This window comes from Solea senegalensis, unplaced genomic scaffold, assembly GCF_019176455.1.
Source record: "Solea senegalensis isolate Sse05_10M unplaced genomic scaffold, IFAPA_SoseM_1 scf7180000017684, whole genome shotgun sequence".
Taxonomy (NCBI): Eukaryota; Metazoa; Chordata; class Actinopteri; order Pleuronectiformes; family Soleidae; genus Solea; species Solea senegalensis.
Window position 1 is genome coordinate 41,583 of NW_025322492.1, and position 13,291 is coordinate 54,873.

The 13,291-nt window shown below is 40.1% G+C and overlaps 1 protein-coding gene across 1 annotated transcript in view; it reads right to left on the minus strand.

The window, feature by feature from the left end:
* The window catches only part of LOC122764813 (probable E3 ubiquitin-protein ligase HECTD2), a gene marked incomplete at its 5' end in the record, with an annotated part of 28,395 nt that extends 15,336 nt beyond the window's left edge, over positions 1-13,059 (minus strand). The window contains 4 exons of the mRNA XM_044018759.1: positions 11,596-11,702; positions 11,814-11,898; positions 12,733-12,813; positions 12,925-13,059. Of these exons, the coding sequence (XP_043874694.1) occupies positions 11,596-11,702; positions 11,814-11,898; positions 12,733-12,813; positions 12,925-13,059 (408 nt within the window). The remainder of the gene's footprint in view (positions 1-11,595; positions 11,703-11,813; positions 11,899-12,732; positions 12,814-12,924) is intronic.
* Between the last annotated feature and the right edge of the window lie 232 nt (positions 13,060-13,291).

Genomic DNA, 13,291 nt, shown 5'->3' on the forward strand with positions numbered 1-13,291 from the left:
CCTTTGATATTGTCAATGGCTACAGATAATTCCATTAAAGTTATATATTTTTCTAGTTCTTCTTTAATTTCTTCTGATATTCTGGGAATATGAATATGATCCAAAAAATTATTTAGTTCTAAAGTATTTAAACCTATTTCTGAGCTATACAGATTTTCAAAAAAATTCTTGAAGGTTTCATTTATTTATTTTATTTCATTATTACCATTTTTCAATGAAGTTATTAGCCTTTCATTCTGCATTTGCTTGATGCGCCATGCTAGCACCCTGCCAGGTTTTTCACCTTGGTCATAGAATGTCTGTTTAAGTCATAGTAGACCTGATAAAGCTTTTGTTGAAGATATTTCATTATATTGTGTTCTTAGTAGAAGTAGTTCTTGGTGAGTACCTTGAGATCCTGATTGATAGTATTCTTCTTCTAATTTCTTTATTTTTGTTTCTAGTGATTTTGTCTTCTTATACGTTTCCTTAGCTTTAGAGCTAGTGCTATTAATTATTTGTCCTCTAATAAATGCCTTAAATGCTTCCCATCTGATACTTCCTGAGGTCTCTGTTGTATTTGTTTCAAAATAGAATTGAATCTGTTCGTCAAGAAAGGTAACAAAACCTGTATCCGCAAGCCATTTCGTTTTAAATCTCCATTTAGGAGAATCACAAGTCAATTTGGGATCACAGTAGATTAAAGAGTTTGGGGCATGGTCTGACAGGAGTATTGCATCATAGGAAACCTTCTTAATTTTACATTTTAGTATTGCTGAAACCAGGAAGAAGTCTATACGGGAATATGACTTATGTGTACCAGAAAAGCATGAATATTTTTTATCATTGGGATTGTCTTCCCTCCACACATCAATCAAATTCATTTCTTTCATGAAATAATGAATGACACTCCTGCTTCCCGAATGTGATCGATCCATTCCTGAACTTTTGTCTTTCCAAGGGTCTAATGTACAATTGAAGTCGCCCGCCATAATACAAGCACCAGGTAAAGAAGCAATAATTAGAAATAAGTCTTGGAAAAATTTTGGCTCATCTGTATTTGGGGCATAAATATTTACCAGAATTAATTGTTCACTGAGAATTTTCCCTTGAATAATCAGGTACCGTCCTGCCTTGTCCCTAATAACTTTGTGAATCTGTAAAGGAATAGAATCATGAACCAAGATCATGACACCCCTTGCCTGAGAGGTGAAGGGGGCTGACAAAATGTTTCCTTTCCACCTCCTCCTCACTTTGATTTCATCTTCAAGTGTTAAGTGAGTTTCTTGAAGAAATACTATGTTAGATTGTAATACTTTAATCCTGTTCATAACTTGTCCTTTTTTGTTTTTTGTAGCCCTCTGCAATTCCAGGATATAATTTTAACCTTTAGTTCAACAGACATTGAGATAAATGACTTTGAGTTTCCCCAACATTTTAAGTAATTTCAGCCCAAATACAGAGGGAAAGGAACCAAGAACGAAATACTTTCCCCTGGCCATTAACATACACCTGAGAGTCATTCCTCCAGATGCCCCCCCACCCCCTTCAAATATTGGACCTCCAGAAAGCAAAAAGCTGGTCCACACAATGTGAGGAACAGTATAACTATGCTGATGCATAATAATAATAATAGTCAAAATAATTTAAGAGGAAAAAAAAAAAAGAGAAACTGAATATACCTAACTGCTCTGCTACTATCATTCAGATAATTGTTTTAGAGCAACCCAACAAATGAAAAAACATACCGATATGTGGTCTCCTGAATTAAGTAATATATATTAAATAAATCGTTTCTTATCGATAGACAGGTGAGGGAGGGAACTCAGAACAGTGTATCAAATTAAACAATTTTAACTTTGCCCTCCACTTCTGTCTCTACAAATACAGGATAAGTTAGTTTTAGTTTTTTTTTGTTTTAATCCCCTTAGGGAAAGTATTCCTCTGCATTTTGACCCATCCTAGAATTAGGAGCAGTGGGCTGCCACACTGAGTGGCGCCCGGGGAGCATTGGGGGTTGGGTACCTTGCTCAGGGGTACCCCAGCCCTTTTTGGCCGGGTGGGGATTTGAACCGGCGACCCTCCGGTTACAAGTCAAGTTCCCTTTCCCCTTGGCCAAAGGCTGCCCTATAACAGAGTAACGTATCAACAGCGACTTAATTTGCATGTCTTACGGTCCACTACTCCTCAGTACCTCAGTCCTGTTCCTTATCCGACTGGATTTTCTTAATAAAATGTTCGGCTTTGTCCGCGTTGTTGAAGATGTGGGAGCGATCGTTGTAGGTCACTATAAGCCGGGCCGGAGGGATCATGCCGTACCGGAGCCCAAGTGATCGTAGTTGTCGCCTCGCCTCCTCAAACTCCTTCATCTTCTTGTGCGTCTCCGCTGTCATGTCATTGTAGAATCTCACCGGCCGGTTTTTGTAGAGGATCTGCCGTTTTGCCCTGGCCGCTCTCATCACCGCTTCCTTATCCTTATAATTCAAGAACTTCATTATAAGGGTCCTCGATGCAGAATTAGACCCATGATGTCGTTTTGGTCCAAGCCTGTGTGCTCTTTCCACCGTGAATGTCCCTCGGAGCGGAGCCAGCTCCAGCGCCTCCGGTATCCAGCTCTCCAGGAAGCCACAGGTGTCTACACCTTCATGCGCCCTCAGGTAAATTAACAAGCCTTACATTGGAGCGACGTGACCGGGTCTCCAGGTCCAGTACTTTCTCTTCGAGGTCTTTATTTTTACTCTCTAGATTTTTCACCTTCTCTTGTAGCTCAGTTGTATCATCTTCTGCTGTCGAAATCCTCGCCTCTGCCTGTGTGACTCTTCGTGAGCAGTCTGTCAAGTCCTTCTTCACATTTTCGATGGTGGTGAGAATACCATCAAATTTGGATGAGAACTCAGACTTCATGTTGTTAATAGCCGTTAGCTTATCTTTAGCAGTTGACGTTGCAAAGTTGGTCAGGCTGGATTGATGTGTCTGGCCACGATTCGTCTTCTTGGGTGGCATCGGTATTATTTTTTTAGTACTGGTGTAGTTGTCGGGCCGTTTGATTTATACGAATTTTGCTTTTAGAAAGGACTTTAAGGATTTGAGTAGCAGAGCAGTCTTACACGCGTCTCATCAGCATGCCGCCATGACCGGAAGCCAAACAGTACTAGTTAAAGTTAGTAACTCAGATAATGGTCTAGTTTCTTTACTTGTCCTGTTAGATCTTAGTGCTGCATTTGACACCATTGATCATGATATTCTACTGCAGAGATTGGAGCAGACTCTTGGTATCACAGGTGCTGCCCTCTGCTGGTTTAAATCATACTTATCTGATAGATTCCAGTTTGTTCACGTTAATGATAAAGCCTCATTACAAACACAAGTTAATTGTGGAGTTCCACAAGGCTCAGTGCTTGGGCCTATACTTTTTACCTTATATATGCTTCCTCTAGGGAACATTATTAGAAAGCATAACATACACTTTCATTGTTATGCAGATGACACACAGCTATATTTATCAATGAGGTCAGATGAAATAAATCAGGTTGTTCAACTCCAGGAATGTCTCAGAGACATTAAGTCCTGGATGACCTGTAACTTTCTACTTTTAAACTTTTATACTAGGCCCTAAACACCTCAGAGAAAAACTTTCTGATCACATTGTCACTTTAGATGACATCACCCTGGCTTCCAGTTCCACTGTGAGGAACCTTGGAGTTACTTTTGACCAGGAAATGTCTTTTGATTCACACATAAAACTCATTTCCAGAACAGCCTTCTTCCACCTGCGGAACATTATGAAAATTAGAAACATTCTGTCTTTACAGGATGCTGAAAAACTAGTTCATGCTTTTGTTAATCTAGATTAGATTACTGTAACTCCTTATTATCAGGATGTTCTAACAAGTCTGTTAGAATCCTTCAGTTCATTCAAAATGCTGCAGCACGAGTTCTGACAGGAACTAGAAAGAGAGACCATATAACTCCAGTGTTAGCTTCTCTACACTGGCTCCACCCACAGTTTAGAATTCAATTTAAAATCCTCCTCCTCATGTACAAAGCACTTAATGGTCAGGCCCCTTCATACCTGAAAGACCTAGTCTTACCCTATCACCCTAATAGACCACTTAGGTCACAAAATACAGGTTTACTTGTGGTTCCCAGAGTCTGTAAGAGTAGAATGGGAGGCAGAGCCTTCAGTTACCAGGCTCCTCCTCTCCTGTGGAACCAGCTTCCAATGACAGTTCAGGAGGCGGAGCCTCTCTCTGTATTTAAAGTTAGACTTAAAACTTTCCTTTTTGATAAAGCTTATAGTTAGAGCTGGTTCAGGGAAACCTGGACCATCTCTTAGTTCTGCTGCTATAGAACTAAACTGCTGGGGGATTTTCCTGTGGTACACGCACATTCACCCTCTCACACTCAGGGTGTCAGAGATGTTGTCTATGTACAGTGCCTTGAGATAATGTATGTTATGATTTGGCGCTATACAAATAAAATTGAATTGAATTGAATATAGTGAGGTCAGATGAAATATAATGACTTTTTCTTTATTTTTATTAAAACAGTCCATATATCTCTGGTTCCCCTTACATGCCATGTGCACCGGCACTTTCTCCCCATCGACACCATAGCTATGCTGTTTTAACAGAAGCATCCACTTGTGCTGAGGGACAGGTTTGTGATTGTTGTCTTTTTCTGTGATATAGGAGTGTGAATGTCGCTCCTTACCATCTATCAGGGGACGCGTGTCATTTAGTCCCAACAAAGAGGGGACTTACTGTATGTCATTGTTTAGAGACAGAATTGTCCATGAAAGGTCCTCTTTACAACCTGGAAACATGTCCACATGCTTAGGAATGTATAGTTGCATAAATGACACCACTCACCACAATTCAACATTAAAACTTATGATCTGTGCTGTGTCACTTCACTGTTTCTATGTAGTTTTTTTTCTATCCACAATTAACTACGGAATTATATGAGACATATTCTGTTCATACTATCTCCAAAAAAACACCAACACAATATCATGTACGTTACTACTTTAAGGGACAAATGTCTTCAAAGAGTGGGATTTAAAGGGGACATATTATGCAAAATCAACTTTTTAACCATTTCAATACTTATATTTGGGACTCTGGAGGCCCTACCAGTCGCCAAAGTGTGGAAAAAGAATACTCAGTCATGTTTTCGTGGTTCCCCTTAGTGTAAGTATAGGCGATAAAACACTCCATGTTGAATTCCCTGCACTTATGACGGCAGCATGCGCATTTCACCGCGAATGTTACCGCCCCACCAGTAAGTTTACTTGGAGAGCTCCACCTTAGCTCCACCTTGTCCCTGCGAGAGTGCAGGCGAGGGAGGAAGAGCAGTATTATGTCTACGTGGAGGGACAAGTGTGCTGTTGGTGGCTGCACAGTGGAGCACAGTGTTTTACAGAGGATTTTATATATGAAGCTAATGTGCCGGATAAAGTCAGCAATCGTGTGTTCGCACCACTTCACATCAGACTGCGGCCAGCGGTCGCCGTATTTTGTCAGCGACGTACAAACACACACATTGTTAAGAAAAGGTCACATAGAGGTCATAACTGACCATTCTGACACGTACTAATTAAACATATTTGTATGACATATAATGACCTACCTATAGAAGCGCTGTGCCACTTCATGCATGGTCTTTGTGACTGAAATGTTTATACTTCATAGTTGTAATATTGTGATGTGTTTGTGTAAGAATGATACTGATATTCTCATACTAACCTCACGAAGAATTGAACATTTAAATGAATAGTCACTGCCATTATAAACCCTGTACAGAATTGTAATGTAATCATGTTGCTAGGCTACAGTAATTGTTTACAAAGCAAGCCTTTTTCTTTTCAGACAGCAGCAGGTGAGGCAAGGGAGCTTTACATCATCGCCAAAATCCTTCAGCACCTGCCCCCCCAGGGGTGTGTTCCCTCCCCACTGCTCTTCTCCCTCTACACAAATGACTGCCCTCGGGAGACCCATCTGTTCCACTGATCCACTGGTCCACTGGTGCAGTCAGAACCACCTGGAGCTGAACTTGCTCAAGAAAGTGGAGAAAGCCCCCCTCACCGTCTCACCATCTTCAACAACACAGTGTCAACAGTGGAGTCCCACAGATTCCTAGAAACCACCCTCTCACAGGATCTGAGGTGGTCCTCACATGCTGACACTGTCAGAAAGAAGGCCCAGCAGAGACTGTACTTCCTGCAGCAACTCAGGAAGTTAAACCATGCCACAGCAGCTGCTGGTCATCTTTTACACTGCCATTGTTCAGTCTGTCCTGTGCACGTCCATCATTGTGTGGTTTGGCTCAGCCACAAAACAGGACAGGACCAGACTGCACAGAAGATCATCGGTGCTGACCTTCCCTCCATCCAAGACCTGTACAGGACCAGGGTACGGAAGTGGGCAGCAAAATCTGAAGACCCCTCAGGCCCCTGACACAAACTGTTTAAACTGCTGCCATCTGTCAACTAAACACATTGTGACTGAACACTTTATTAAGTGTAAACATGTATTTACATTTATGTGATTTCAGGACTCAGAACATGCACATTCTAGAGGAAGAGCCGATATCCAAAACAGTCTGAAGAAAGGGCTGCTACCTCAAGAAAGGCACTTGGGGACATAAAAAAGGGTGTGTCATTCTGTTGACTCTAAAAAGTACTGTATCCATGGAAAACCTTGACATTTGTTAAGAATTAATGGTTGACATTTTTATTTTTTTTTCATTTACTTTCTTATTTATAGGGAAATTCAGAAATCCCTGGTACCAACCCGAGAGACTCATCACTGAACACCATTTCAAGGACTTCCTTCAAAAAATAAATGAAAATCAGATTCTCCGGGATAAAGGAAGAGACTGGAAGGCAATTAAATACTTTGTGCACAATAAGATAATATATATCACGAGAAATTTGTGTCAAATGTATTAGCTTGCACTATGGATCATCAACGTTTTGTGACTGAATTTTGGGAGCTTGTATTATGGATTATCAGTGTTATGTGCCTGAATACTGGGAACTTGCAGTACAGAGCATCACAACACATATAGTTCATGTAAACAGAGCATCAACGTAAGGGTCATAATATTGGTAGTTCACATAAATGGAGCATCAGTGAATGGCTCTTATAGTGACCTTATGAGATTTTCCATGTGATATGTCTTTATAGTATATCATGTAGAAAGCCATTTCCGTTATTTGGAGTGCAGCAAGAGGAAGTGAGAATATAGGTTTAAATGTAATTAAATAAACGTTGGCTTTGAAACAATATGCATTTCTTCTTGTCTTTTCTATTTGTGGTTGTAGGAGCCTTTGGTATGAACATTAAAGATTTTTAGACATTAATCATTTTTAAGGGTCTTGTGAAAGTCAGATGTTATATTAAAAATTAAAAGAAATCATCTTACCATTGCACATTTTAATTTTATTGTTCAAGGTTTTACTGTTTAAGTTTTAAAAATTCTCTGCTGCCTCATGGGTTACCCTTCATTTAAAACAATCTCAAACTTGAAACTGGTCAGGAAATCTTTGTGTTTTGTTACAAAAAACATAATAAATCATGTCTCAGGAGACTACAAAGCTGCAAAGCTGTATGTGTTTTGCAAATGTATGTATATATTTTACAAAAAACTTAATAAACCTGTCTCAAGACATACTTTAGCTGCGACTAAAAAACAAAACAAACAAAAAAACTACTATTCATTTTGCTCGTTTCTGTTATTCATCCATTAGTATCGCTGCATGCTATCTAAGAGGGGACTTTGTCATTATTCACCAACAAACAGTGGACTTGTGTCGTTCCACACTATCTAAGTGTGGACCTTTGCTCTAATACAAATGAACTAAAATAATTCCTATAAGTGTAGATCTGGCTATAAACCATTTTATTGTTTTTCTTCTTTCCTCATTTTTAGATTTTCAGATAATTACCACGCCCTTGCCCTGTGGGCAGTGCTTAATTTGTAAATCATAAGGTGCTGGAACGCAAAGTACATATGACAGCTCAGGGATGACGAGACGGGTACAGGTCCCGGAACGTAGACAGAAAACGTGCTGACAACAACATGAAAATGCCCACTTGCCACAGGTGGGACTTACAAACTTCGATTTCAAATAATATCCATGGCCCACATCACCACAGGTGGGACTTACAGTATACAGTCAGCAATTCATTTCTCAACAGGTCTAATGCACAGCGGCCTATTAATAGACAGTATGCTCAACATATTTAGTTCAAAACACCCCACATCACGAGCATGTCCGGATTCTCCTCCTTCTCTTTTTTTCAGGTTTTACTGCGTGTGTCTGTGGCAGTTCTGTGTCCTTTGGTCACCCACGACCTCACATACGGGACTGGATTGAATTTGGCCAGAGGGGGTCCAACAAGATTTAGGCAGAGTAACGCTGATATGGTGGATGTGAGCAAAGAGGCACGCTTGGGGGTGCAAATCAAGTGCATTTGAGAAAATGCACTTGAGAAAATCAGTGCTCACATTCAGCACTTGCAATGGGAATGCTGTTGACAGCAACAAGTAACTCCATCAGCTCATCGGGGGTGTCTTTTCCATCGCAGTCTCTGTACTTTCTGTAGGTCCGTATCATACGACTGCACACGGGTTGGCAATGTTGAAGCGCTGACACAGTGATTCAACCTCAGTCCCTCCATACAGCGCACCTGCGTCCTTGGGCTAGCACTGTGCGTAAAGAACCTTCAACTCCTCAATTAACTTGTTATATCCAGTTTTATCCTTGAGATAACATACGGTCCTCCAAGTTCTATATATATGTTTTGGGTTTTTTTTTAAGAGAAGATCCGGCTCAAATTAACCCCTGCCTGTAGGTAGTCCATCATTTTAATTCCGCTAAAATAGAGCCATTATACTGTATTCAAAACAAAAAAACAAAGAACAAAATAACTAATCATGTTTCATTCTTGAATTATTCGGTTGCGATATTGAATTACGTTTTAAATAATCCTGCTTATTTCTTCTTTTCACCCATGCTGGAGTGTGCACGTCGCTCTGTGCTATCTAAGAGGGGACTTGTGTCATTATTCATCAGCCAACAGTGGACTTGTGTCATTCCATGCTATACAAGTGTAATGAACAACAACAAACAAATTGTATTCCTTTAAGTAAAGACTAAGCACACAAGTTGAAAACTGACATCCAGGCTTTGTGAAAACTGGTTTGGTGAGTATTTTGGGGCTCAAAATTTGGAACGGTCTAGTCAAAATCGGATGTCAGACTCTAAATATGTTTGTTCCTATTTAAAATAGAAAACAAAGGTTAATACTTCTGACCATTTTTTTCAAATTTATCCCTTTCTTTTTCTTTTTAATATTTTAAAGGTGACATAGAATGCTTGTATCACACATATATGTTAGTTATGGAGGTCTACTTACATATATTAACTTATTTTCATGGTCACATATATATGTTAGTTATGGAGGTCTACTTACATATATTAACTTGTTTTCATGGTCACACATATATGTTAGTTATGGAGGTCTACTTACATATATTAACTTGTTTTCATGGTCACATATATATGTTAGTTATGGAGGTCTACTTACATATATTAACTTGTTTTCATGGTCACATATATGTTAGTTATGGAGGTCTACTTACATATATTAACTTGTTTTCATGGTCACATATATATGTTAGTTATGGTCTACTTACATATATTAACTTGTTTTCATGGTCACATATATATGTTATTAGGTCTACTTACATATATTACTTGTTTTCATGGTCACATATATGTTAGTTATGAGGTCTACTTACATATATGAACTTGTTTTCATGGTCACATATATGTTAGTTATGTAAGTCTACTTACATATATTAACTTGTTTTCATGGTCACATATATATTAGTTATGGAGGTCTACTTACATATATTAACTTGTTTTCACGGTCACATATATATTAGTTAGTCTACTTACATATATTAACTTGTTTTCATGGTCACATATATGTTAGTTATGGAGGTCTACTTACATATATTAACTTGTTTTCATCTTTACGTATTTGTTAGTTATGGAGGTCTACTTACATATATTAACTTGTTTTCATGGTCACGTATATGTTAGGTATGGAAGTCCACTTACATATATTAACTTGTTTTCTTGGTCACATATATGTTAGTTATGGAGCTCTACTTACATATATTAACTTGTTTTCATGGTCACATATATGTGAGTTATGGAGGTCTACTAACATATATTAACTTGTTTTCATGGTCACATATATGTTAGTTATGGAGGTCTACTTAAATATATTAACTTGTTTTCATGGTGACATATATGTGAGTTATGGAGGTCTACTTACATATATTAACTTGTTTTCATGGTCATAGAAGACATTCAGGTCGTCAGGAGTTTGACAGATGGGTCACTCGAGGTGCAGTCGTTAGTATAGAGGGAGAAGAGCAGTGGGGAGAGCACACATCCCTGGGGGGCGCCAGTGCTGATTGTCCGGGTGCTGGAAGTGATTTTCCCCAGTCTCACCTGCTGCTCCTATCTGTGAGGAAGTTCGTAATCCACTGACAGGTGGGGGCTGAGACGGAGAGCTGGGTGAGTTTGGAGTGCAGGATGTCCGGGACGATGGTGTTGAACACCGAGCTGAAGTCCACAAACAGGATCCTAGCATATGTCCCTGGGGAGTCGAGGTGATGCAGGATGTAATGCAGACCCATATTGATGGCATCATCCACTGACCTGTTTGCCCGATATGCAAACTGCAGGGGACGTTCATGGTCACATATATATGATAGTTGTGGAGGTCCACTTACATATATTAACTTGTTTTCATGGTCACATATATATGTTAGTTATGGAGGTCTACTTACATATATTAACTTGTTTTCATGGTCACATATATATGTTAGTTATGGAAGTCTACTTACATATATGTTATGTTAGTTAGTTTCTGGGCAGTCCTTTATTTTAATACAGTGTCAAGCTTGAAACCTATGTACTTACAAACCCCTAAAGCTGAACCTTTCTATTTTGTGTTTCAATAGACTGGTTTCTTCACTAAGTAGTTTGATGAATAGTCATGCTACTATCTGAAAGATAATTGGGGCTGCGAGCCATTCAGACAATGAAGGAGTGAAACGACGTGTGTGAATGAGGTGTTAAAATCCCTGCTTCAGCCACCAGGAGTGCTGCTGAGTATGGGCTCACACACTCACACACTTCCAAGTCCCCACTTTGCTTAATATTAAAAAAAATCACCAGAGCGTCTTAGACATGATTTTAGGTTGTTTTAAAGCATGACAAAGAGGGGACCTGAAAAACGTCCCCTGTTCAACAGTGAGTCCCCTCTTTGTGTGTAACGACGCCAAAGTCCCCTGTTCTACTGGTTGACAAATGTACACACACACATTACATTACATGTCATTTAACAGACGCTTTTATCCAAAGCGACTTACAATGGAATTGAGTACAATCAGCTAGGGGTGGAGTCGAACTTGCGACCATAGCGACAATGATGTCTTTCGCACTTAGGGTACTGGTCTTAACCACTCCGCACACGCACACGCACACACACACACACACACACACACACACACACACACAGGACTCACCATGAGAGCGTCAGACGCACACACACTGTGGAAGCCGTGGTAAAAGGCAGCAAACTGTTTATAGATGGATTTATTCAACAGGAAGTCGACGTAGAGCTGGACGTACTCTGAGGAGAGACACACACACACACACACACACACACACACACACACACACAGAGGAATAAAAAGTGTGTTTTTTTCACAGAAACAATGAATGAAGGATGAAACACACTCACCGATCCTGTTGTGTTTGGTGACAGGAATTCTGTCTCCTCCAGGCTTCAGGTTGTAACATTTGACCATGCCCATTCTTGTAACACTCTACACACACACACACACACACACACACACACACACACACACACACACACACACACACGTTTCTCCTACAGTGTCAGGCCCTTTATGAGATTGAGACAGGTTTGACCTTTGACCTCTGTGATATAAAACATCATTTGACCTCATCTGTGAGTCCACAGTGAACGTCATGTCAAGTTCAAAGTCACGGGGGGCCAAACTAAAAAAAATGGTACAAGTGGAGGGCCGGGCTGGTTCAATGTTTATTATAACTCGCAATTATTGCACATATTGAACCAACACCAATAACACAGCCTATATTGCACTTAACATTAATCATTATATGAAATTAAGCAAAACATAAATAAAATCAGTTGCAATATTTTCTCAAGGCTCTTTCAGTAACAAACTGAAAACGTTTTTTCTTCGTAATTTTCCTTCAAAGCTCAGTGGCAAGATAAATGCAAAAATGAAACAGCATCGTTAAAAACAAATCAGTGTGCTGCTCTGATCCTCACCAATGTCACCAATGACACAGGCTTTCCTTTTACTTGGGAGAACATCTATTCTGCCTCCCACCTGTTTTCAGCGTCTACCTTTCTTTTTGCCATTTTGAGGGAGAGGGAGATGAAAATGGAAAATAGTCCTCCACGGTACGCGCCAATGCACTCACAGTGCATCTTGGGATTTGTAGTATTATTACATACAACTGCGGGCCGGTTTTAGTAGTAATTGAGTGTTAGTAGTAAATATGTGCTCTAGGGTCAAAATATGATGTCTGTCTGGGAGGGGGCGGGGTCTATCTGAGGAGGGGTGGAGCTACCATGACATCATGTGAGTAGTGTTTACTGCAGCGACGTTCACCTGGAAAGTGAGGTAAAAATCCTCCTCCACGTTTTCCTCATAGCTCAACAGCTCTGCCAACCCATGAGCCAGCTCCTACACACACACACACACACACACACACACACACACACACACACACACAGGTCAGTGATGTCAGTAGGTCTGTGTTTCCCTCTAGTGGCAGAACACACTGATAAAACCTACTGGCATGATCTGCTGCAGGTCGTCCAGGCTTGCGGTCGCCATGCCTACAAGGGCATTTTGGTCACATGGCACAGTGGGCGGAGTCAGGAGCTTCCTGTAACAGATGTCAGCTGAGCCAATCAAAGCCACATGACATCACAAGACATCACTTCATGTGGTGAAATTAAACTTTACTCGTTTAAGTCAAACATCAAAAAAAAATTAAATAGAATCCTCTGCATGAAAGTGTAAGAGGTCAGAGGTACTGTAACAGTAGGTCGTCAGCTGACACACACACACACACCTGTAACAGTAGGTCGTCAGCTGACACACACACACACCTGTAACAGTAGGTCGTCAGCTGACACACACACACCTGTAACAGTAG